General features: G+C 42.8%; 2 protein-coding genes across 5 annotated transcripts; one reads left to right on the top strand and one right to left on the bottom strand.

The window, feature by feature from the left end:
* Positions 1-195: 195 nt before the first annotated feature.
* On the bottom strand, positions 196-15,949 carry LIAS (lipoic acid synthetase). Of its 2 annotated transcripts, none has more exons than XM_081332425.1 (11): positions 15,736-15,949; positions 13,240-13,418; positions 11,014-11,107; positions 8,799-8,879; positions 7,208-7,364; positions 5,290-5,347; positions 5,051-5,179; positions 3,125-3,270; positions 2,222-2,292; positions 1,174-1,285; positions 196-306 (listed from the first exon to the last, which is right to left on the bottom strand). In XM_081332425.1, exons 1-11 carry the CDS (start codon positions 15,814-15,816, stop codon positions 254-256), a joined length of 1,161 nt encoding a protein of 386 aa, XP_081188551.1. In that variant the 5' UTR covers positions 15,817-15,949; the 3' UTR covers positions 196-253. The 2 variants fall into 2 exon arrangements, with proteins under 2 accessions (XP_081188551.1, XP_081188552.1); XM_081332426.1 differs by having other exon boundaries at positions 1,196-1,285.
* A 46-nt stretch (positions 15,950-15,995) lies between these two features.
* RPL9 (ribosomal protein L9) lies at positions 15,996-25,435 on the top strand. 3 transcript variants are annotated; one of them, XM_081332427.1, is made up of 8 exons: positions 15,996-16,077; positions 17,571-17,623; positions 17,808-17,923; positions 20,399-20,494; positions 20,690-20,822; positions 22,543-22,623; positions 22,937-23,056; positions 25,322-25,435. In XM_081332427.1, exons 2-7 carry the CDS (start codon positions 17,578-17,580, stop codon positions 23,041-23,043), a joined length of 579 nt encoding a protein of 192 aa, XP_081188553.1. In that variant the 5' UTR covers positions 15,996-16,077; positions 17,571-17,577; the 3' UTR covers positions 23,044-23,056; positions 25,322-25,435. The 3 variants fall into 3 exon arrangements, with proteins under 3 accessions (XP_081188553.1, XP_081188554.1, XP_081188555.1); XM_081332428.1 differs by lacking the exon at positions 15,996-16,077 and adding an exon at positions 16,144-16,225; XM_081332429.1 differs by lacking the exon at positions 15,996-16,077 and adding an exon at positions 16,224-16,246.
* Positions 25,436-26,406: the final 971 nt, after the last annotated feature.

The raw sequence follows: 26,406 nt of genomic DNA, 5'->3' as shown, positions 1-26,406 counted from the left end.
GTGCATATAATCTTTTTATTCCTTTATGTTATGGACCTTATTCTACTTCTGTTTTTCTTGATATGTTTGAATATCGCATAATGGATAATGAGTGACATATTTTTTTTTTTGTACAATATGGGAACACGTCAGGGTCCAGGAACAAATAAAATATTTTGTATTCTATTTTTAATAAAGCAACAAAAGCCTTCCAAGTCGGTTAATTGGGTTTTATCAGTGAAGGAGTAGAATTCTTCTTGTGGTCTTCGACGCATCAGATGTCCTTCTTCTTCCTCTTGTGGATTAGGTTTTTCAAGAAAAATTCACCTGCACAACCCCAAAACAAAAGCAGACGTTCTAAAAAAAAAGCGGCAAAATCTTCAATTGTACTATTTTTCTCTCATTATTACGGGAAAATAAAGAAGAAACAACAACTAAGGGTGGGTTTCTTAACATGAAATGGAGCTTTTTTGTGGGGGGAAAATTTGACGCTTCTACAAGTTTCAGCATAGTAAAAAAAAGAAAAGGATATTTAAAGAAATTACCATCATTTGGTTTTTAAAGCTAAATATTAACCACTGCAGATCTGGCCAGCAAACTCAGAAATTAGCCATTAAACCCTGCAGGATGCTTCAAAAATGTTACAGCTCTGAACATCTATTTTTAAGCTTCTCAAATATATCTTGTCATTCAAGAAGTAGAACATATTCTGATTTTATAGAGCACTTGTAACCGAGCTTGCACGTTACAACAAATATTGCAAATTATATAACAATTTGCATGTAAATTAACTCTGGCAGCTGTCTGCTGCACACTGGACATCTGAAGTCTGCAAGAGGATCTAATTAATATGGAGTATAACTGAAATAGCAGAGCTCCTTAACCAGTATATAGAAATAAAACCTAAATCCTGAATACTGGGCTACTTCGCTGTACTAGATAACACATCAGGTTAGAAACCCGAAGGTCTGAGTTCTAGTCCTGCCTCAAGCACGGAAGCCAGCTGGATTTCAGCCGGTCACACACACTAAGCCCTGAGAAAGAGACAATGGCAAATTGCCCCCTTGAAATCCAAATACTATTTAGTAGTAATCATTCATTAATGATCACTGAGCAATATGTTGCATTCTGCATGCTTTGTCTGGGCTGGGTGCGACTCACTCACAATCCTGCTAATTGGACGGCTGATTTTACCTGCTTTGTAAGAAGAACGCACCAGAGGCCCACTGGCTGTGTAGTGAAATCCAAGGTTGTTCCCGACTTCCTCCCAGTATTTAAATTTCTCTGGAGTAATATATTCTTCGACCTGGAAAAAAATAATAATGTTTACAAAAGCAGATGAGTTGTGCGTAATCTGAAGCGGGATTGTTTTGTAATTGTTTTTGCAAAAGCACTTTTATACAGATAGTCCTGGACTATCTTTTTGTCTGTCTGTCTGTCTGTCTATCTATCTATCTATCTATCTATCTAATCTAATCTAATCTATATCTTATCTCTCTCTCTATATATATATATATATATAATCTCTATAACTATATCTATATCTCTATAGCTATCTTTATATCTATATCTTATCTCTATCTCTATATCTTATCTATCTATCTATCTTTATATCTATATCTCTATATATCTCTATATCTCTATATCTTATCTATCTATATATCTCTTATCCTATCTATCATCTATCTATCTATCTATCTATCTATCTATCTATCTATCTATCTATCTATCTATCTATCTATCTATCTATCATCTGTCTATATTATCTCTCTATATCTATCTTTATATCGCTATATCTATATATCTCTATATCTATCTTTATATCTATCTATCTATATCTTATCTATATCTCTAATCCTATCTATCTATCTATCTATCTATCTATCTATCTATCTATCTATCTATCTATCTATCTATCTATCTATCTATCTATCTATCTATCTATCTCCTTTGTCTGTCTGTGTCTAAAGTTCATTTAATGACAATTCAAGTTACAATATGCGTTTCCCCGAAAATAAAACCCAACCAGGAAATAAGCCCTAGCATGATTTTTGCAGGACGCTCAAAATATAAGCCCCACCCCAAAAAGAAAGCCCAGTGGAGGAAAAATTAATATAAGACCTGGTCTTATTTTCAGGGAAACATAGTAGTAATATTAGTCCAGATATTTCCCAACGGGTTTTAGAATATCATAAGCAATGAACAGCCTTAAGTCTTCAAATTAGTTCTAAAAAATAAATACCTTTAAATGCCGTTTTGTTGGCTGCATATACTGTCCTAGGGTCAAGCAATCCACATCGGCTTCACGTAATCCTATTTTATTTTATTTTTGTTAAAAAAATACTTTTAGTAAATGACAGAACCAGGATTTGGCATTTTTCTCCTTTTTTAAAACAATAATTTTATTAAAGGTTACAAATACAGGTAGCCCTCGACGTAACGACTATAATTGAGAGCAACATTTCTGTTCACATTTGTAAAGTGAGTTTTGTCCCATTTTACGACCTTTTTTGCCACCGTCCTTAAGTGAATCACTGCAATGTTAACTTTGTCCCTCGGATGTAAAGTGAGCCTGCCTTCCCCACTGTCTTTGCTTGTCAGAAGGTCGCAAAAAGGGGTTCTCCTGACCCCAGGATGCTGCAACCGTCATAAATACGAGTCAGTTGCCAAGCGTCTGAATTTTGATCACCTGACGGTGGAAATGCTGCCATGGTGGTTAAGTGGCAAATACGGTCCTAAGCCGCTTTTTCCAGCGCTGTTGTAATGGTCACTAAGCAAACTTTTGTAAGTCAAGGACTATCTATAATATCCAGGGGTAGGCAACCTTGGCTCTTTTATGACTGGTGGACTTCAACTCCCAGAATTCCTGAGCCAGCCATGCTGAGGGGAAAGGGAGAGATTTCCAAGCTGAGCCATGTTGGGTCAGGAATTCTGGGAGTTGAAGTCCACAAGTCATGAAGGGGCCATAGATAGTTAGACTAATACAAACTAAGGAAAATAGAAGAAGTAAAGAAAAAGAAAGAAAAATGCAAAGAGATAGAAAAACGAAACGGAGGAAAGATGTAAAATAAAAATAAAAATCTAAGCCTGTTGGAACGGCTGTTTTTTTTCTCCACCCAACAGATCCCTTCTGCTCTCAACTTACTTTTCAGGGTGTTGTGCAGCTGTTCGTCGGTCTCCCCCAAGCCGAGCATGATCGACGTTTTAGAGATCACATCAGGCTGAACTTTCTTGGCGTGCTTCAAAATGCAAATAGATTGCTCAAAATTGGCCCGCGGATCCCGAATTTGGCTGCAAGGGGGAAAAAAAAGGAATCAAACTTTTTTTTTTTAGCCTGAGACAGGTAAACTTCGGGATGGAGTCTTAGGTTTGCTGCCTTGCTGGCTAAGTTTAATAATAATAATAATAATAATAATAATAATAATAATAATAATAATAATAATAATAATAATAATAATAATAATAATAATAATAATAATAATAATAATAATAATAATAATTTTATTTATATACCGCCCTTCTCCCGAAGGACTCAGGGCGGTGAACAGGGCAAATGTATAAAATACAAAAATACAAAAGTTAAAAGGAATTAAACATAATGCCCAAGGTAAAAACAATAAATACAAATATTAAGAACGATAAAAAACCCAACCCATCCCCCATCAGGCCAAGCCGGCTTGTTCAAATAAATGCGTTTTCAGATCGCGTCGGAAGGAGCGGAGGTCGGGCGCCATCCGGAGCTCAACCGGCAACCGATTCCATAATTCCGGGGCGCCCACAGAGAAGGACCTCCCCCTGGGGGCCACCAAACGACATTCTCTGATCGGTGGCACCCTGCTCTATCCTGCTTTATCCCTGCTCTAAGACAGGAAAACCTTGAGAATAGTCTTGGGAACTTTCCAAATGGGCGGACTTCAACTCCCAGAATTCCCCAGCCACCTTGGGATTGGCTACCAGGAGACGCGGCTACCGGCTTGGTCGGCTTCAACAAAAAGTTGGACGGATTCGTTGAATCGACGGCTCTTGTGACAGACTATGAAAGCCATCTGTTCGGTTGTGACCGAAGTTACAACAACCCTGAACAAAGCAGTGTTCACACTTAGAACCGTTGCAGCGTTCCCCTTGGTCTCGTGATCAAAATTCAGACACTTGGCCACCGACTCACATTTACGACGGTCGCAGTGTCCCGGGGTCACGTGATCCCCTTTGGCAGCCTTCCGATGAGCAAAATCAAGGGGGGGAGGGGAAAATCCAGATTCAATTAACCACCGTTGTTATGAACTTAACAACTGCAGTGATTGGCTTAAGTGCCTCAAGGAAAGCTATAAAGCGAGGGGAAATCCTCGTTTAGCAACCGGAATCCTGGGCTCGATTGCGCTCGTAAGTCGAGGACTTATGCTTCTGCTTTTACAATGGCCAGGTTGCCCCACCAAAATGTCCCTCCGAAAGTTAGTAAAGTCCGGTCAAACATAGTCTGCTCTTTATAAAATCCATCCTGTTTAATACCGTATCCCACTTGCATTTGCAAATGTGACCCCCCCATGTTAAATCGATGCCCTGATTTCCCACCTCTTGCCTGGATTTTAAGTTCCCTTCAGAATTTAGAATATCTTTGTATGTCCATATTTTATCGAGACTTGACTAGATTTGGATGTACGAATGCTTCCATTGTTGACAGCCATCTTGGAATTTTCAAATAGATTTTACATTTTGTTTCCCCCCCCCCCCCGTGTTAAAAGTGCATTTCTAATGTGGTGGTTTTGGAAGTATTTATGTATTTTGTTTTTTTTTCCATACCATAAAAAAGAGCATGCCAACCAAGTTGTAGGTCACGTCCCTCCAAGTCCAGCAATCTTTTATTTCTAAGAGTTATCCATTTCTTTTACCCATGTTAGCACTTGACGCTTGATAATACAAAACCCATCCTGGCGTGCCCAAACCACCCATTTCCCTTGGCTTCTTGTAACATTTTCAAATTTAATTCTAGGTTTCTCGCAACCCCCCCCCCCAAAAAAAAATGTCCCTCCGAACGAGGGCATCTTCCTGGCTGAACAAGATCACCTTTCATCACCTCTGCAATTCGGGAACGGTCTCCACGTTGTGGGCATAGACATCTAATCCAGACGAAGCCACTTTCTCCACCGCTTTGAGGTCTCCTCGGAAGTCAGGCGTTAAGCATTCCACGAGAATTCGGGGATTCCTGCCAAAGACAAAGGAGATGTGAAAACGGGCACGAAAGCCAAGAAGGCTGCTTCGAGCAATCTCGAAGTTTCGCACCCGGCATCTTCACAATCCACCCCACCCCTTTACCTTTTTTTTAAGTGCGAGACAGTCTTTGCGAAATGCTCGGCTCCCCCATCAGAAAGATCTGCAAAGATTAATGCTAGGGTTACTTCACGCACAGGGCTTATACGGGGAGTCCTCTAACTTACGACCGTGATGGAGCCCCAAATTTCTGTTCTTCACGGAGACATTTCTTAAAAGTGAGTTTTGCCCCGTTTTACGACCATTTTTGCTTCCGTTCTTAATCGCTGCCGTTGCTGACTTAGCAACACCGTCATTCAGCGAACCCGGCTTCCCTCGTTGAACTTTGCTTGTCAGAAGGTCGCAAAAGGGGATTCACGTGACACACGCGCACACACACACACACCCGGGGCCGCTGCGACCGTCATAAAGATGAACCAGTTGCCAAGCGTCTGAATCTTGGATGACGTGAACCGCGAGGATGCTTCAAAGGTCGTTAAGGGTGAAAACCGTTCGTACGTCACTTTGATCATTGTCGTCGTAACTTTGAACGGCCACGAAGTGAACCGTTGTAAGTCGAGGAACGCCTGCACAGATTTTAGGCAGGTCTGATGTCAACGCTGCTAACATCGGATGTTCTTGCTTTGACAAAAGATGAAGAAGCATCTATTTTATATTTCTACTTGTGTGTCACTTTTAGACTTAAAAGTTAGATGAAGATGGGAGGGGGAAGGAAGAATATGCATGGGGGATTAGTTAGACATAATAACACAGCAGCAAAGCATTTTCAAGGTTGTATGTCATAAGAGGCCATAAAAACTGGCCGGTTAAGCTAAGGGACGCGGTTAAGCTAAGGGACGCGGTTAAGCTAAGGGACGCGGTGGCTCAGTGGGTTAGGACGCTGAGCTTGTCGATCAGAAGGTCGGCAGTTTGGTGGGTCGAATTCCGAGTGCCGCGTAACAGAGTGAGCGCCTGTTACTCGTCCCAGCTTCTGCCAACCTAGCAGTTCGAAAGCACGTAAAAATGCAAGTAGAAAAATAGGGACCACTACGGTGGGAAGGTAACAGCGTTCCGTGTGCCTTTGGCGTCTAGTCATGCCGGCCACATGACCACGGAGACGTCCTCGGACAAGCACTGGCTCTTCGGCTTTGAAACGGAGATGAGCACCGGCCCCTAGAGTTGGAAACGACTAGCATGCGTGTGCGGGGGAAACTTTACCTTTACCTTTAAGCTAAGGAGAGAAAACTCGCCTTTCAAACTAATTGGGGAATGTGATTTATGATGGCTAACTAAAGGAGGGAACTATGCTTTAATACGATTGGGCTCAGGAAAGGGGAATCCAGATTTCGGCTTTAACCAAGCATTGCCGATGTTATGTTGCTCTAATCAAGACTTTTAGGGTAAACAATGCCTCAGAGTTCTTGGAAGAGTTCGTCTGTGGGAAGCTTGAGACCTGAGGCATTTTGGCATGCAAGAATAATCTGTGCAATCAAAAGCGACCCAGATGGACATGGGGGCTAATCACGGGCCTTGCAAGTGAAGCTACCTCTACTGAGGTCGTCCTATTGAGGTAGTTCATTCAGTGGCCATTCAAAGTTACAACTCAAAAAAACGACCGTTTTTCAAGACCGTTTTTCACACAGCGACTGCAGCATCCCCAGGGCGACGCGATCAAAATTCAGAGGCTTGGCAAACGACTCCTATTTACGACGGCCGTAGTGTCCCGGGGTGACGGGGTCCCCCTCTGAGACCTTCTGACAAGCAAAGGGAATGGGGGCAAGCCTTATTCACTTAACTGCGTTATTAACAACTGCAGTGATTTACTGATCGGTCGCAAGGAAGGTCGTAAAAATGGGACAAAATTCTCTTAACAACCGTCTCACTTGGCCACACAAATCCTGGGCTCCACTGTGGCCCTACGTCAAGGACTACCAGTATAATATTGTTGTTGTGTTTCCTCGCGGGCCAAGGGATAACAACTTACCATCCCGGTCCACGGAGGTCAAAACAACATAATCAAGTCCCCATTCGGCAATTGCTTCTGCAGTGTTAGTCGGCTCCTCGGGGTCCAACGGAGGGGGGCTTCTCGAGGTCTTTACGGAGCAGAAGCGACAGCCTCTCGTACAGGTGTCCCCCATTAACTAAAAATTTTTAAAAAGAGATGAGGTTTGGGTTTTTTTCCTCCTGAAAAACGTTTTTCAAACGATTTGAGCCACCTGCGTCTCAAACTGCGGTCAACGAAACAGGTCCACACCACATGGCATCAAGACCAGAGATATTAAGGTCTCTGACTTCAACAATGGGAATGAAGCAAAGACGAGGGGGAACCCGAAGGCGCTTAACAACTGTGGCTGTAAAATGGACAAAATTCACCGAGCAGGCAAAATTTGCTTAAAAACTGTGTCTAAGGGGCTGCCAGAAAGAAGAAGGGGTGAAACTATTCTCCAAAGCACCAGAGGGAAGGACGAGAAACAATGGTTGGAAACTGACCAAAGAGAGAAGCAACCTGGAATTAAGAAGAAGCTTCCTGACAGTGAGGACAATCAACCAGTGGAACAGCTTTGCCTCCAGAAATCATGGGCGCTCCATCACTGGAGATTTTTAAGAAGAGGCTGGACAGTCACTTGTCTGAGATGCTATAGGTTCTCCTGCTTGAGCAGGGGGCTGGACTAGAAGATCTCCAAGATCCCTTCCAGCTTCTATTCTATTCTTTATTCTATTCCATTCTTATTCTATTCTATTCTAATCCATTCTTATTCTATTCTTTATTCTATTCTATTCTTATTCTTTATTCGATTCCATTCTTATTCTTTCTATTCTATTCTATTCTTTATTCTATTCCATTTTTATTCTATTCTATTCTATTCTTTATTCGATTCCATTCTTATTCTATTCTTTATTCGATTCCATTTTTATTCTATTCTATTCTATTCTTTATTCGATTCCATTCTTATTCTATTCTTTATTCGATTCCATTCTTATTCTATTCTATTCTATTCTTTATTTGATTCCATTCTTATTCTATTCTATTCTATTCTATTTTATTCTATTCTATTCTTTATTCTATTTTATTCTATTCCATTCTTATTCTATTCTATTCTATACTATTCTATTCTACTCTTTATTCTATTCCATTCTTGTTCTTATTCTTATTCTTATTCTATTCTGTTCCGTTCCGTTCCGTTCCATTATTCTATTCTATTCCATTCCATTCCATTCTAATTCTATTAATCTATTTCCTATTCTATTCTATTCTATTCTATTCTATTCTATTCTATTCTATTCTATTCTATTCTATTCTATTCCATTCCATTCCATTCCATTCCATTCCATTCCATTCCATTCCATTCCTAACTGTGTCGCTTATCAAGCAGGAAATGTACGGGGTTTCCTGCCTGAGCAAGGGGATGGCCTAGAAGACCTTCAGGGTCCCTTCCAACTCCATTATTTTTGTATAGAAATGTTGGACTCAATATAGTTGTAAGCCGAGGACTATCTGTACTACACTAGACAAGACCTGGAACACATGGATGTCTTGTTCTGCATGGATCTTCAGAGGTCGGGGATGAACTTACCATGATGGTGGCTGTAGCAGTGGCATATTCTCCTCCTCCCCAGCATTCCCCAATGTTTGGACACCTGGCCTCCTCACACACCTGTCATTAAGGACACCCGGATTAGCAGCAGAAAAGGAGCTAAGGACCACTGTCCCTTCAGAAAAGCTAGTATTTTGAGTTCTCGGCATTTCTCCCATGAGCTTTCTCCCCCCTCTGCCTGGGTTCTCTAGCTGGGTCATGAAACGTCGGCCAGAAAACCAGCAAGCTCAAGAGAAGACCAAGGAGCCAACAGTCCTCTTTCTTCTCCTCCCCTGCTCCTTCTCCACTTGGCAAACCCTACTTAGTCAGGTAATGAAAACGTGTCAGGACCCACCTCAATCCACATCTTAGGAAATAAGAACTCTTGGATGCAAGTTTGTCCAAAAGGAAAAAGTTTACTAGGATGAGATCGATTGTGGCAATACAAGACGGGATCTAACAAGAGTTACATTTCAATCCTATATAAAGCATTCCCATTTCAGCCCCCTCCCCTCATCCACTTGGTCAGGCTCACATCATCCACTTAGGTGACAGGCCCTTCTGTGGGAAAGGGAACTCTCCTTGTGTTTATTGTTATTGCTTCTTCCTTTTCAGTTGCAAATTTATTTTTATTTATTTTTTTTATTCCATTTATATCCCGCCCTTCTCCGAAGACTCAGGGCGGCTTACAAGCTTAGCAGTAGCCTTCATTCTATGTATATGCCTGCTTGTTAGGGCTTTCACACACACCCCAAGCGGCATTATTACAAAGTCAGCTTAATTGCACCCAACAATCTGGGTCCTCATGGAGATGCAGCCCAGATCTCTCTCCCCCCCCCCGTTCCCCCCAGATCAAAAGCACCCCTGGTCTTCGAAACACAGCCCACTGCAATCTGAGTAACCATCCTCTTCCCCCCCCCCTCGGAGAGATGGCAGAATCCCCAGAATGAACACAATATTCTACCCATACATTTATGAAATGTGAGCTCAGGGAGCACCAAGGACCCCACAGTCCTTTCCTCCTCCTCCTCCTCCTCTCCAGAAACCCCACTCTCTTCTAGCACTGATGATGTTCCCTAGTTTGAATAATGAAACGTCTGCAAGGAAACCACCCAGCTCAGAGAGCACCAAGGACCCCCCCAGTCCTCTTCCTCTTCCTCCTCCTCCTCTCCACAGCATCCCTCTCCCTTCTAGCACTGAGGATGTTACCTAGTCAGGTGATAAAACATCTGCAAGAAAACCACCCAGCTCAGAGAGCACCAAGGACCCCCCCAGTTCAGCCCTGAGCTACAAATATGTAGCATCCCAGTATCTTGAGGGGCTGCCACAAGGAAGAGGGGGGGTGTCACGTTATTCTCCAAAGCACCAGAGGGCAGGATGAGAAAAAACGGTTGGAAACTGATCAGAGAGAGAAGCAACCTGGAACTAAGGAGAAACTTCCTGACAGTGAGGACAATCAACCGGTGGAACAGAAGTTGCCTCTAGAAATTCGGGGCGCTCCATCACTGGAGGTTTTTAAGAAGAGACTGGACAGCCACTTGTCTGAAATGCTAGTTTCTCCTGCTTGAGCAGGGGGGCTGGACTAGAAGACCTCCATGGTCCCTTCCAGCTCTATTCTATTCTCTATTCCTTCCTTCCTTCCTTCCTTCCTTCCTTCCTTCCTTCCTTCCTTCCTTCCTTCCTTCCTTCCCCTCTCTTCCTTCCAGTGGAACTGCTTGCCTCCAGAAATCGTGGGCGCTCCATCACTGGAGATTTTTAAGAAGAGGCTGGACAGTCACTTGTCTGAAATGATAGTTTCTCCTGCTTGAGCAGGGGGGCTGGACTAGAAGACCTCCATGGTCCCTTCCAGCTCTATTCTATTCAGGAACTATTTCAGGAGCTATCCTATTGAAAACTGCAACTCTCAAGAGCGACGTCTGTAGCTCCCTGAAGATACTTTGCAAAAGACAGAACGTCCTTGAGATGGCCACGTTTAATAAGCTAAAGAAGTCAGAGAAGCTAAAGTGGAAATTTAAGGGAACCCGTTGATAATCTTTTAACGCGTAACTTGAGATGAATTTTTTTCGCTCAAATGTCTGAAAGAGGGATTACTCTTCTGGATCTCCTTCAAATTCCGCCCAATCACCTCTCCTTTATATAGGAAGAAACAGAGGAGAAAAATAAAAAAATAAAGATCTCCAAACCGGGAAAGCGTTGGTAGCCGCACTATACCTACCGTATGTAGGTTTAAACTCCGCAATGTGTTCTTCAGTTTATTGTAATTTTTCCCCACTGGGATCTCCGTTTTCAGCCAGGGAGGAAGCCGTAACCTAAAAATAAAAGCTTGTTTTAGTTGGCCAATTATCTCAGTTTGGAAATTGTTTCTTTTTTCTGTATCAATCACGTGAAGTATTTGTGATGGTTTATAAAACCCTAGTAAGAACACACCAGTTGCAATGTGTGGCTGTGAAAGCTGGACCGTAAGAAAGGCCGAGCGCCAAAGAATCAAGGCTTTTGAACTATGGTGCTGGAGAAGACTCCTGCAAGTCCCTTGGACTGCAAGGCCATCAAACCGGTCAGTCCTAGAGGAGATCAACCCTGAGTGCTCTTTAGAAGGCCAGATCCTGAAGCGGAAACTCAAATACTTTGGCCACCTAATAAGAAGGAAGGACTCACTGGAGAAGAGCCTAATGCTGGGAAAGATTGAGGGCAAGAGAAGAAGGGGACGACAGAGAAGGAGGTGGCTGGACGGAGTCACTGAAGCAGTAGGCATGAGCTTAAATGGACTCCAGAAGATGGTAGAGGACAGGAAGGCCTGGAGGAACGTTGTCCATAGGGTCGCGATGGGTAGGATACGAATTCTCAACTAACAACAACAAGAACACACCTGGGATACTGCAGCCAATTTTGGTCACCGTATCGCAAAAAAAAGGATGTTGAGAGTTTGGGAAAAATTCAGAGAAGAGCAACTAAGATGATCAAAGGCCTGGAGACTAAAACATACGAAGAACGGCTACAGAACTTGGGTTTGGCTAGTCTAAAGAAAAGAAGAAATAGGGGAGACATGATAGCAGTATTCCAGTTATCTGAGGGGCTGCCACAAGGAAGAGGAGGGTCATGTTATTCTCCAGAGCACCAGAGGGCAGGACGAGAAACAATGGTTGGGAACTGATCAAAGAGAGAAGCAACCTGGAATTAAGGAGAAACTTACTGACTGTGAGGACAATTAACCAGTGGAACAGCTTGCCACCAGAAATCGTGGGTGCTCCATCATTGGAGATTTTTAAGAAGAGACTGGACAGTCACTTAATCTGAAATGGTATAGGTTCTCCTGCTTGAGAAGGGGGCTGGACTAGAAGACCTCCAAGGTCCCTTCCAGCTCTATTCTATTCTATTCTATTCTATTCTATTCTATTCTATTCTATTCTATTCTATTCTATTCTATTCTATTCTATTCTATTCTATTCTATTCTATTCTATTCTATTCTATTCTATTCAGTTGCCAAGTGTCTCTGTTCTGATCACATGCCATGGGGATGCTGCAACGGTCATGTTAAAAACAGTCCTAGTCATTTTTTCCCCAGTGCTGTTGTAACTTCAGTCACTACATGAACTATTGTAAAGTTGAGAACGACCTGACATGCTTTTTAAGAGAGATTCCATTTTATATCAAGTAAATAAGGCACCAATGAACAGACAGTATATCATTCAAGTAAGGAAGATTTTATTTCATTCTGCTCGAACAGAGGTGGGGAATGACGGCCCCTTTAAGGCTTGTGGACTATTATTATTATTATTATTATTATTATTATTATTATTATTATTATTATTATTATTATTATTATTATTATTATTATTATTATTTATTTTTTTAAGATATGAGAAATGTAAAAGTGTTCGGATGGCCTGTCTGAGGAAAAAGACTGAAACACTTAAGTGTAATGAAAATCTTAACCAGTAAGAATATTCTGAATATTGTGGGGAAAACAAATTTAAATAACAATTTTAAATAGGATCTATGATAAGGCAACCAGTTAGAAAAGGAGCTTTAGATTCAAGTGGGGATTATTTGCAGAAATATTAGAAAAATGTCTACATTTAATGGTTATTTACCCAAATAATAAGAATTGCATTAATTCAAGGATGGCAAAAGAGAACGTTTTTGGAAGATGAGAACATCAAGCAAAGCTATTATGTGGACTACAGAATTACAGAAACTAACTGTTACTGTTTTTTAAATATAAACCCAGACGACACAAATATTTACCGAATTTTAAGGTGATTCTGTAAAAAAGAATTAAAAAAACATATTAAAAAAACAACAACGACTTGTGGACTTCAACTCCCAGAAGTCCGCGAGTCATAAAAGGGTCATCGTTCCCCATCCTTGGGCTAAAAGATGGAACAGGCTAATCTGGGTCTGAATTGGTTACAACAAACGAGAGTGAATCCTTCTCTGTACCTTTCTCCTTTTTGGCGCTTTAAATTGCCTTTGTATTCTGCCCATTTAGTTTTATCAGAAAGTTCCCCAGATGTAAAATCTTTCAAATCAGGACCCTCTTGAAAAAGTCCCATCTGGGCCTTCGGCAACGAAGTTGAACTTGACATTCTCAGCTGGCGATGCCAACGGTTTCCAAACACCTAGGGGGGAAAGGAAAAAAAAAAGTCATCGCTTCGCAAAGACGAGACAGCCGTTTCAAAAACCGTAGGTTTAAGAAGAAAAAGAGCTTTACAAGCTTCGCTCAATAATTAGAATTGATCACACGCCCAGTTATACCGAAATACGTCTCTTTTTTTTCCTAGCATCGTGTCGGGTAAAGTAGTGCAGTCCTCAATTTATAAGAGTTCATTCAGGGACTGTGCCAAAATGAAAAAATGTGACTTATGGCCGTTTCTCACAGTGACGAGCTTTGCAGCATCCTCACGATCAAGTCAGAGGCTCGGCAACTGGTTCACACTTACGACGGTCACAGCGTCCCAAGGTCACGGGACCCCCTTTTGCGACTTTCCGACAAGCAAAGTCGATGGGGGGAAGCCAGAAAGTCGTAAAATGGAGCAAAACTCAATAAATGTCTCAGTTAGCAACATAAATTTGGAGCTCAGCTGTGGACTACCTGAACCCCATTAGCAAATATGAAGTATTAATGCTGCATTCTTTATTTACATGAGCATTAGGTATTTTCTGTGTGTGTGTATATATATGAATATGTATGTATATATATATATACACACACACATATATATATTATATTAATTACATTAATTACATTACATTACATTACATTGGTTTGTTTTATACTTTTGAGGTCCCACATGTGGCTATCTGCTTCGTATTTCAGGAATTAGTGCTTGAGCAGGGTCTGCAAGATTGTCTGGGACACCACACACGCTCTTCACAACCTGGTTTCCTTGTTACCATCTGGGAAGAGGCTTTGTGGTATCCGTAGCAGAGCATCCATAGTTTCGTTCCGTACAGCATTAACCTTGTGAACTCTCAAGCTTCTTCCGTTATATATTCAAGATGGACAGTATTTAACATTTATTTGTTATGTATATGTAGGGGGTGTGGGTCTAGACATATCTTGTATATAGTTATGTTTTAAATGTGTGTTATGTATGTGTACACTTTGAAAGCAGGCAACTAAATTTCATTTTTAATGTGTGCCAGTGTGCCCACAGAAAAAAAATGAGACTAAAGGCTATCTAATCTAGCGGGTATGCATTTGGTGATAATAAACCAAATAAATGCCATACCAGAAGAACTGCAACAGGTTCTAGACCTGTGGAACAAATTTCTGCTGGGTATCTGGCCTGTCCAAGCTGCTTTTTTTCCAAGAGAAATTATAATAATATATTTTGAAGCGATTTTCTGCTCCACCCAGTATTTACTTCATATTTATAGGATCTCCCTGGCGTCCCATTTATTTACTACATATTTATAGGATCTCCCTGGCGTCCCATTTATTTACTAAATCTTTTGTAAGATTTATAAATCACTCTGATTATAGCTAAGTCTGTTTAGGGACCGTGCGAAGTTACAACGGCACTGAAAAAAGTGATTTATGACTGTTTTTTTCACACTTACGACCCTTGCAGCAGCCTCGTGATTCCCAAAATTTGGACGCTTGGAAACCGACTCGTATTTATGACTGTTGCAGCGTCCTGGGGTCATGTGATCCCCTTTGGCGACCTCCTGTCAAGCAAAGCCAATGGAGAAGCCAGCCTCACCTTACTCACTTAACAAACTTTTTAACGACTGTGGCAGGAAAGGTCATAAAATGGGACAAAGCTCAGTTAACAACTGTCTTGCTTAGCAAGGGACACTTTAGGCTCATTTGTGGTCATAAAGTGAGGATTACCTGCAGAGGCTATGTTTACAGAGGCATGCTGAACCAAAGTTTGTAAACCATGGTTTAAATAAACCAACCCTCCATGGCTGATAAATCCAGCCATCAATAAGCCACTGAGCACACCTACCTACCCAGTTCCAAGTTGAGAAGAAGGGTGTACTGGGGTTACAGGTAGTCCTCGTCCTTGCAACGGTCGTACGTTTGCAAAAGGATCCCAAATCATTTTTTCCAGCACTGTTGTAACTGCAGACGGTCACTAAACGAACGGTTGTTAAATCGAGGACCACCTGTCCTGGACTGGCACCTCCCCATCAACCCCAGTGATCTCCACAGCCTGGATCTCCATGGCCCTGACCCATATTTAGCTTGCCAAGGCACGTTTTGGGTTTTTCCTGCCCTGGGATCTCCTGGTGGTGCTCCATCCACCCGAAACCCAGATTAGATCCCGTTGCGCTTTGCAGATCAGCCCGGGTCGCCTCCTCGCTGCCGGATTTCCACAAAGGGCCACCGGACGGCCCTTCCTACCTCGCAGGGACGTTGTGCGGCCAAGGTTAGCAGGGCAGCAGCCGCGAAATGGGGGAAAAGAGGCAAAGAGTGCGGCCTCTCACCGGTTTGCCCTCCGCTACCAGCCTCCTCAGGCTCCTCGGGGCTAGGGCAAGGCAGGGGAGTCCGCGACCGAGCAGCGACATGGCGCCTCTCCTCTCAGCCCGGCCGGTGCCGCACCGTCTCCGGGCCGAAGTCCCTCGATGGGCAACCTCGGCGTTCGGCTAAGTTTGCCTTTCCGCCCGGCGATCGACTGATCGCGCCTGCGCCACTTTTTTCTCCCCCCCCTCCACCCCGAGCTCAGGCGTTGGACCCCCGAGCCTTGTCGTCATCAGGACGCGACCCGCCTATTAAAAGCGTGATGACGCACGACGCATTTCCTTTCCTCTTTCCTGTCAACGCGAAAGGTGAGCCGGGCCGGTTTGCTTTTCGACCGCCGGAGCTAGGCAAGGGAGAATCCGGCTCCATCCACCAAGTCGGTGCCGCCGGCTGCTTCTAACGCTCCGGGCCAGGCCCGAACGGGATCCGCCGTTAGGAACGAGGATACTTTTTCGGGTTAGGGTCCGCGCGGTTTCGGTGAGGGACCCCCAGAAATACAACCCCCCCCCCGCTCCCATTCTCGCACCGGTGGACTGGAGAGGGACGCGCGCGCCCGTCTTTCGTCTGCGCCTGCGCGACCAGCTGAATCGGCCTGGGTGACTTAATGGCCACGATTTAAGGGAAATAAGAGTCCGAAGTTGTTGTGTGTGTGTTGTGTGTTGCTGTCTGTTTATAACAGGGGTCTTCAAACTTGGCCCTTTCATGACTTGTGGACTTCAACTCCCAGAATTCATCACCCAGAGTGCCTGGCTGAGGAATTCTGGGAGTTGAAGTCCACAAGTCATAAAAGGGCCAAGTTTGAAGATCCCTGGCTTAGGGTTATCAACCAGGGGTCTTCAAACTTGGCCCTTTTATGACTTGTGGACTTCAACTCCCAGAATTCCTCAGCCAGGAATGCTGGCTGAGGAATTCTGGGAGTTGAAGTCTACAAGTCATAAAAGGGCCAAGTTTGAAGACCCTTGCCCTAAGCAAATGATGCCTTCCTTTTAGTGTTGCTTTAACATAGGCTAAATACTAGGCAAGCACTGGTGTAGCTCAGGTTGTACCAACCTTGGCAACTTTTAAGACTTGTGGACTTCAGTTCCCAGAATTCCCCAGCTGGCTGATCATAAGTACGTGCGTGAATGTGTGCTTGGTCGGAGGGGGTTGGACTAGATGACCTGCAAGGTCCCTTCCAACTCTTTATTATTTTAATTCCATTAGAAATCCTTAAGAGCAATGAATGGCAACATTGGAATAATTATGTTATTTTATTGGCCCACAGCGTCCAAAAGCTTTTTTTTCCCCACCACTCTCCTCTGCCTTTAATCATCCAATGAAGAAATTACAGTTGCTGTACAAAAATTAAAGAACGTTATTGTATGTTCGTTATTAAGACAGCTTATTATTGACTGAAATGTGCTTTATAGGGATGGGTAAAACCCTATGTTATTAAAATCAAAAGGGTGCGTTCTTTCCTAGCAATTAAATATTACCATTTTTCCTTTTAATAACAAGGAAGATTTAGGAAAACAGAAGGGGCTTAAACAATGGGTGGAGCTTAAAATCACAGATCCTCTTTGGAATCAGTGGTCAAGGAAAATGTAGATGGTAGGACAATTGTATAAAAAAATGGTACTGAAATAAAAAAAAAAGATATTAAAGCCCTACTGTGCAAGCAGTGCAATTTGGCTTTGAAATTTGCTTTTGAAAAGCAGTTTGCAAAGTGCCGTGTTTAAAATGCTGCTAAAGTTTTGTTTTTCCCAAAAAAAGGGAATTCTCTTTCATAACTTTACATTTTGTCTTTTTTTAATTTTACTAGATTAAAAATGAAGACTATTCTTAGTAACCAAACAGTTGACATCCCCGAGAAAGGTAAGAATGTAACTAGTGACTTTCCTAAAAACTCTTTTCTTAAAAAAAAAAAAATATGCGTATGACTTGTTATTTGGATATTTGTGTCTAAATATTTTACTGAAGCTATTTCTTTCTTTCTTTCTTTCTTTCTTTCTTTCTTTCTTTCTTTTTCTTTCTTTCTTTCTTTCTTTTTTTTTTCCAGTCGACGTTATCCTGAAGGGGAGAACAGTTACTGTCAAAGGCCCCAGAGGAACTTTGAAAAGGGACTTCAACCATATCAATGTGGAACTCTCCCTTTTGGGGAAAAAACGCAAGAAGGTGAGGCGGTCTTAATAATAAAGTTGGAAGGGACCTTGGAGGTCATCTAGTCCAACCCCCTGCTTAGGCAGGAAACCCTCTACCATTTCAGACCAATAGCGGTCCAGTCTCTTTTTAAAAACTCCCAGTGTTGGAGCATTCACAGCTTCTGGAGGCAGGTGGTTCCACTGGTTAATTGTCCTCACTGTCAGGAAGTTTCTCCTTAGTTCCAGGTTGCTTCTCTCCTTGATGAGTTTCCATCTGTTGCTTCTTGTCCTGCTTTCAGGTGCTTTGGAGAATAGCTTGACTCCCTCTACTTTGGGGCAGCCCCTGAGATACTAGAAGACTGCTATGATGTCACCCCTCATCCTTCTCTTCATTAAACTAGACAGACCCAATTCCAGCAACCGTCCCTTATATGTTTTATCCTCCAGTCCCCTGATCATCTTGGTTGCTCTTCTCTGCACTCTTTCCAGAGTCTCAACATCTTTTTTTTTACATCGTGGTGACTAAAACCTGAACCTTAATGCTCATCCCCTCGCTTTGGCTGGTGTGAAAGGCATTGGAGTTGTGTCAGATTTCTAGATATCACAACTTCTATTAATTCACAATTTATGGCAGTTGCATGGCTAGAATGTGACATTTGGGGAGTGAGCCAAAACGTCAGAGCTTCAACGCAACCTGCCGCGCAGTTAAGTTGCAGCGTTTAAAATCCCCGCGAATCGTTGCGCTGTTGTCATAATTGTGAAGACCTCAGATAGCTTCCGTTGTGTCTCAAATGCCCGGTATTTTCATGCTTGCTGTTTTTGTTATATGTATATTTTGTTTTGCGTAAGACCTCTGCGTTTTTCACAGACTGTGTCCCTGTCTGAGTGCACTAGTATTTGTACAAGTAGCCCTCGAGTTAACGGCCACAATTTCTGTGGCTAAGTGGAGACATTTGTTCAGTTGAGTTTTGCCCCATTTTGCGAATTTCCTTGCCACGCGTGTTAAGTTAGTAACCCAGTTGTAAAGTGAATCTCTGATCACGTGACCGTGGCACACCGCAACCGTCGCAAATATGAAACAGTTGCCAAGCATCTGAATTTCGATCACAACGATCAGAGGGATGCTGCGGGGGGGGGCGTAGGTGAGGAAAATGGTTACCAGACACCTTTTCCCGTGCCGTTGTAACTCTGAACAGTCATTAAATGAACTGTTGCAAGTTGAGGACTACCTGTAATATGCACTTGCTAAGGTTTTTGAAAATATTGATCTTCATCCTTCATGCTGTTTGTTTGACCCATCCTAGCTCAAATATCAATCAAATGTAGAGGATTGAACGCCAAAGTCTGAAGTAGACATAGCTCCTAACACAATTTAGTGAAACGTGACATGTTCAGTGGACTTTGAGTGGATATGGAAATGGCATACATGAATTAACCCTCTTAGCCAGGGGTATTCAAACTTGGCCCTTGTATGACTTGCGGACTTCAACTCCCAGAATCCCAGATTCTGGGAGTTGAAGTCCGCAAGTCATCTTAGCATATGACAGATAATTCCTGAACATTCCTTCTTCGGTGTCCCTGTCATATTGACAATATATTGAACTGAGTATGTAAAACACAACAGTGGCAAACGGTTGGAAGCAATTGCGACGGTTTGCAGTCGCTTGGCAAGTCATTGTGGTGTCCGAAATTGTTGCCGTCAGACCGCAGAGTTGGACCGATCCACACACATTGCGCAATTATTGGTTAGCCCTGCCGCCCTATTCTTCTTCTCCTGCGCGCTTTGGAGAAAGAAGTGTTGCGTTTTGTGAAGCCGTCTTTGGTTTAGTGAAAATGGTCCCGTTTTGTGTGCCTGGGGGGGGCGTGGAAGTTGTTCTGCAGCCGTGAAATCTTTTTGTTGACAAAAGACGCACTCGGGTGTGGATCAAACAAGTCTCGGTCCAGGAATGTTCTTTTCTGCGGCTTGCTGGGGATATGGATCGTAGGGATCCACTCGGGCCTAGACCACCAGTCAGAATTTGATCGGTTGCAGCGTCTTGTCGCTGTTCAGTCACCAACCAAAGTTTGCCTCTGAGGAGATCTCTCTCTGTTCCCTTTTAACTTCCGCATTGTTTTATCTTTCTTCGTAAGTTGAGTCCACCCCTGATTTTTCTTTTTTAAGTAGCGGAAAGAACTCCGGGAAACAACATTTGGTTGAAATTGGAATAAAAGGTGCATTGTGTAATCTGAGAACAGTTGTGTTAGCTACCGTTGAGTCAAGTTGTGTGGGCTCTCCTCTCTAAAGCAATTATAACCTAGTTACACCTTAGTGTTATAATACCTTGGCTCATTAGAAATATATGAATAGCTGCCAATTGCCTAGAAAATTGGTCAAAGTAGTGAAATGTTCCAGAATTGTAAACGTTTTCAGGAAAGAAAGAAAAAAAAAGTTGACCGTACTTATGTACTGGAATTGTGATTAATTGTGATTAATTTTTCTGTTGGTTTTTTTTTTTCTCCAACCTTTTAGCTGCGTGTCGACAAATGGTGGGGCAACAGAAAGGAGCTGGCAACCGTTCGCACGATTTGCAGTCATGTGCAAAACATGATCAAGGGGGTCACGTTGGTAAGTTTCTTAAAACTTGAGCCTTCGAGCGCAAAAATATGACCAAACGCAGCGAAGTTCGGGGGGGTGGGGGCTGCTCATTTTGGACGAGCTGGTGCAAAACCTGGGGGATCCTAAATTGCAGGACGTTTGCTTTCTTTGGTTTAATCAGTGTGTGTGTGTGTGTGTGTGTGTGTGTGTGTGTGTAATTTTCAGGGCTTTCGTTATAAGATGAGGTCTGTGTACGCCCACTTCCCCATCAACGTCGTTATTCAAGAAAGCGGGTCCCTGGTGGAGATCCGTAACTTCCTCGGAGAGAAATATATCCGACGGGTACGCATGAGGGCAGGTAAGGAGGAGCTTGTCAACCTCGACCCGAGTTCAGAGGGCAAATGAGAATTCTAGTGCAGTTGCAGGAACCGGGCATGGCTAGTCTAGTGAAGAGAAGGACCAGGGGAGACAGGATAGCAGCGTTCCCAATATTTGAGGGGCTGCCACGGAGAAGAGGGGCGGTCAACCTCTTTTCCACAGCACCCGAAGACCAGACAAGGAGTAAGGGATGGAAGCTGATCAAGGAGAGATTCAACCAGACAGGAAGAACAAGCAGCCAGGGGAATAGATGATGATGTGGGAGCTTCATCGCGGGAGATTTTCAAGAAGAGACTGGACTGTCAGAAATGGTGTAGGGTCTTCTGCTTGGCCTGGCTGAGGAATTCTGGGAGTTGGAAGTCCACAAGTCACAAACGGGCCAAGTTTGAAGGCTCCTGGTGTAAGGAGTCCTGCGGTTGGACTAGATCAGGGGTAGGCAAGCTTGGCTCTCTTATGACTCATGGACTTCCAACTCCCAGAATTCTTGACCCAGCATGGCTCAGCTTGGGAAACCTCAGCGTGGCTGGCTCAGGAATTCTGGGAGTTGAAGTCCACAAGTCACGAAGGGGCCAAAGTTTCCCCCATGCTGGCTCAGGAATTCTGGGAGTTGAAGTCCACGAGTCATAAAAGAGCCAAGCTTGCCTACCCCTGGACTAGATGGTCTACAAGATCCCTTCCAACTCTGTTATTCTATTCTGTGCTATTCCTCTATGCTCGAGCTCTGTGTTTTCCGAACTGGGTGGCTAGGGAGTTCTGGGAGTCGAAGTCCACACACCTGAAGAGTTGCCAAGTTGGAAAACGTCTGCTTTAGAGGAATCTTGGGATAGCCTGACAAGTTGATAAGATACTGATTTCATTAGTTTACAAACAGGCTTTACATATATATATATATATATGTACACGTATATACATATACATATACATACATACATACATACATACATACATACATATATATATATATATATATATATATATATATATACACACACATACATACATACACACACACACACCCCTACGGAATTGTCAAGGTGGTACTCACGGCCTCGTGTGTTTTATAGCTAAGGTAAAGGTTCCCCCGCACATGCGTGCTAGTCGTTTCCGACTCTAGGGGCCGGTGCTCATCTCCGTTTCAAAGCCGAAGAGCCGGCGCTTATCCGAGGACGTCTCCGTGGTCATGTGGCCGGCATGACTCGACGCCAAAGGCACACGGAACGCTGTTACCTTCCCACCGTCGTGGTCCCTATTTTTCTACTTGCATTTTGACGTGCTTTCGAACTGCTAGGTTGGCAGAAGCTGGGACGAGTAACGCGCTCACTCTGTTACGCGGCACTCGGGATTCGACCCACCAAACTGCCGATCTTCTGATCGACAAGCTCAGCGTCGTAACCCACTGAGCCACCTAAGTAGAGAGCAATTTGAATTTGAATACAAAAAGACGCAGCTGCACAGTGTGTCCTTTGTTGTGATGCATACTTGTTGTGGGTGATTCTTTCGCAACGCTTATTCTGGGTTTGCTAAGAAGCTTCCCTTAAGGGAAACAAAATTCTTACTTTTGTAAGGCAAAATACAGCGAGCGCGCTAATAACTGTATTTTTCTTAAGTTAAAAATCAGCTCCTTTGAATACCTTTTCATTTCTTTTTTTTTAGTGATAATCTTTTCTAAAACAATTCTTTTCCTCCCCCCCCTACTTTAGGTGTTAATTGTACAGTGTCGCAAGCCCAGAAGGATGAACTGATCCTTGAAGGGAATGACATTGAATTGGTATCTAACTCTGGTATGTCATTTGAGCTTCATGTTACGTTTTGTCCCATTGCTAAGTTTGTGTTACGTCATGCAAAACATTTGGAAACTGCTTAAAATAAATGTGAAGATCAAGGAAATTCTATTGTTATTATTAACAGGGTGTCCTAATGTTTTCCTCTGTGCTTTTTTTTAACTGTTACCTTGCTACAAATGGCTTCACTTGGCTTTGCCTTCTAATTTGATTTGATTGTAGCCCTAGCTTTTGTTAAATCAATTGTTAAATCTGGAGGGGGTAACTATGTTGTCACTCCAAGCTAAATAGGACTATCTTGTCTTTTTTAAAGCTGCCTTGATCCAGCAAGCCACAACTGTAAAGAATAAAGATATAAGAAAATTCTTGGATGGTATCTATGTCTCCGAGAAGGGAACAGTACAACAAGCAGATGAATAAAATCCGATAACAAGTTAGTGATATTCTTTTTCTTTTTTTTAAACACAATTCCATGTGCTCTATGTGAAATATAAATAAGCAAAATATCCTAGACTAAGTTCGGCTATTCAGAGCAGGGACTTTCAGTGAATTTTTATTTCAACCCGTCTCAGTCGTGAACCTCTGAAATGCTATATGTTACTGGACCATTTCTGAGGATATTTTTAGCAACTAGACATAGCCGTTTACCAAGTTGTAGCTTCCACTATAGTGGATATATGCTGGATGACTGATCAATAGTCTAGGACAGACATGTCAAACACAAGGCCTGGGGGCCAGATGTGGCCCGCGAAGTGGTTTCATGCGGCCTGTGAAGCTATCCTGGAAACAGTGAGGGAACGGCCCCCACTGCCTTGGCCCTGAGACCCTCCTTCTGCCAGAGACCCTCAGATCTGTCCCACTCCTGCCCAGGCCCCCATAGGCACCCTTGATGCGAACGATGTAGAGCTGGCCACGCCCACCCAGTAGGCCACACGCACTCTAGCCACGCCCACCCAATAGGCCATGCCTGCCCAGGCCACGCCCACTCGGCCCCCTGAGGGCAACCGCAATGCTGATGCGGCCCTCAATGAAATTGAGTTTGACACCCCTGGTCTAGGATGTGGGGAAATGATAAGATAGCTTTTCGGGTGCGACACAAAACACACACAGAGAGACATACATACACCATATGTTGGAACAATGAGCTGTTGCTCATAAAATCGCAGAGCTGGTTGGAAAGGCGTCAACATTGTCTTTCTTCATCTGAAAAGTGAATTGAGAAAGGTTATTTCTCATTTTAGCTTGTGCTTGATTGAGATAGACAATGAGGAAAGCATTATTATGGCCCTTTGAATTGGACTTGCTTGTTAGGGTTTGAGGAGGTATAGTCCCAATGTTAAGAACAGTCCACTGCCTGGATATGGAGAGGCTTTACATCCACTTTTATAGACAGATATAAGTGGATCCAGAATAGCAGACTTGGAAGAGACTTTGGAGGTCATCTAGTCCAACCCCCTGCTCAGGCAGAAAACCCTAGACCATTTCAGACAAATGGCTGTCCAGTCTCTTCTTAAGAATTTCCACTGTCGGAGCATTCACAGCTTCTGGAGGCAGGCTGTTCCACTGGTTAATTATTTTCACTGTCAGGAAATTTCTCCTTTCTTCTAGGTTGCTTCTCTCCTTGATTAGCTTCCATTCGTTGCTTCTTGTCCTGCCCTCAGGAGCTTTGGAGAATAGGTTGAACCCCTCTTTTCTCTGTGACAGCCCCTCAAATACTGAAATACTGTTATATCACACACACATACACACACCCCTTGGTCCTTCTTTTCACTAGACTAAAGGTAAAGGTGAAGGTGCTTTCGAACTGCTAGGTTGGCAGAAGCTGGGACGAGTAACAGGCGCTCATTCGACCCGCCAAACTGCCGACCTTCTGATAGACAAGCTCAGCGTCCTAACCCACTGAGCCACTAGACTAGCCATACCCAATTCTTGCAACAGCTCTTCATATCTAGGGTGAAGATGAAGCTTTGTTGAGTTCAATTCAGTTCACGACGACCATAGAAAGAGACCTTCATAGTTTTCTTGACGATGCTTCTTTGTGATTGCCCTTCCAGACTGTTTTTTCACCTTTTCAGCCTTGCTTACAGCTTCTTGACGACTTTTCCTACCCGACTACTGACTAGGTTCAGTTCTAATTAGCTTTCTGAGACTTGCCAAATTTATAATGCCATTAATGTATATCGTATGGGTTTAAGATGAAGTAAAAGAAGATTGTCTCGGCCTCATGACACAAAAACAGTAAATTGTGACTTACATCTGAGATTATTGTTCAGCCTTTGTGGTGATGAAATGGAGACGTCGTCCTGCCCTTTCTTGCTTTAAAACATTTTCTAAAATCTTTAAAACGCAAGTATTTTAGAAAAATCTGAAATATCCAATTATCCCATCTGTTGATACGGATATTTATCTGCTGGTATTATATTCACTTCACAGACCAATACTATCAGGTGATATATTTCTTTTCATTGGTTTGCCTTTATTTAACAAAACGGGAAATGAGGAAACAGACCAAAAAATGCAGTAGAACAACATAAACATATGCGAGAGCTTCTCATACATGTAAATACCTCTATAAAATATTACACCACGGTACTCTTCATCAGATTAGCTTGAATATGTTTGTCAGAGAATGGAAATAAAAGTTATTTTCTTAGTATTTTTTTCTGCTCCAACAATAAAACATGTTTTATGGTTTTAGGTCCTGAAGTGGCAAACTGGGGACATGACACATCTTGCAATATGGTGTTTCCTATTGGAACTGAACAGTCTCAGATTGTTTTGAGAAAAATAAAACCATACTCTTTCAATGTCCTGTATTTTTGTGATTGAGCATGGAATAGCCTTGAGTCACTGTTAATTTTGAGAATGGACTGCTCAGTTGCCCATTACAACACAAACACGGTAAGAGAAATGTCTTTAGGTTGTGCTGCAAATCTTTTCGAGTTCTTCATATACTTTAGGAGTTACACGCGAGAGTCTCACACGCTAAGACAGCGGAACAATATTTGTCTTTAGTCCATTTGGAATCTGGAATTGGTTGGCTCAATTCGAATCATGAGATATTTCGGGCCTTCTCCCAAAACTCTGCTTAAGTTTCTTATTTTGGAAACTGAATTAAAAGCTACAATCTCACCATTAAACTCCATTACCTAATTGGGGGGGAAAAAATTTGGGGTGGGGAGACAAAATGGGAAGCGAGCATCAGTGATAGATGTTACTACATCCTGGCATTTAACCAACATGGAAGGTTAATTGGATTGCAAAAAACGCAATAAAGGATATCGTAAAGGTTCCGTCTATAAACCACAGCACGCACGCAAACCCAGGAGAATTATACTTGAGAAACGCGAGGACATTTCTTTAAAAGCGCACGCTTCTAAAATCTTTGTCATTTCAAGCTGAACTACCTATTTGTCCCAATGTACCCAACAGAAACACTTGGTTGAATTCCAATTAAAATAATGAACCAACGTGCATGCTTTCGAATAGTTCGCTCTCACATGGAGATGTGCAAAGGCTTACGGTAGGTGCAAAATAGCTTCCATTGGACTGGATTGTATAATCTATATTAATCAGAGGCCGAAGGAAGTGAATAAGGCTCAGTTGAAGTTCTCTGTAGTAAGCAGCCAGAAATATCTTAAGGCAGGGAATGAGAATGTAGAGCCAGTCCTTGTAAAAACCCAAAGTGTGGTTCTGTGTCAGAATCCTGATTTTGGCATTCCGATCGTAGGTATCTTGCTGAACAATAATAGGGACGTTTCCGCTAATTTTTTCTGATCCTCG

The sequence above is a fragment of the Vipera berus genome (assembly GCF_964194415.1).
Source record: "Vipera berus genome assembly, chromosome: 7".
Lineage (NCBI taxonomy): Eukaryota > Metazoa > Chordata > Lepidosauria > Squamata > Viperidae > Vipera > Vipera berus.
Note: the sequence above shows the minus strand (reverse complement) of the source record. Positions and strands in the feature narration are given on the sequence as shown.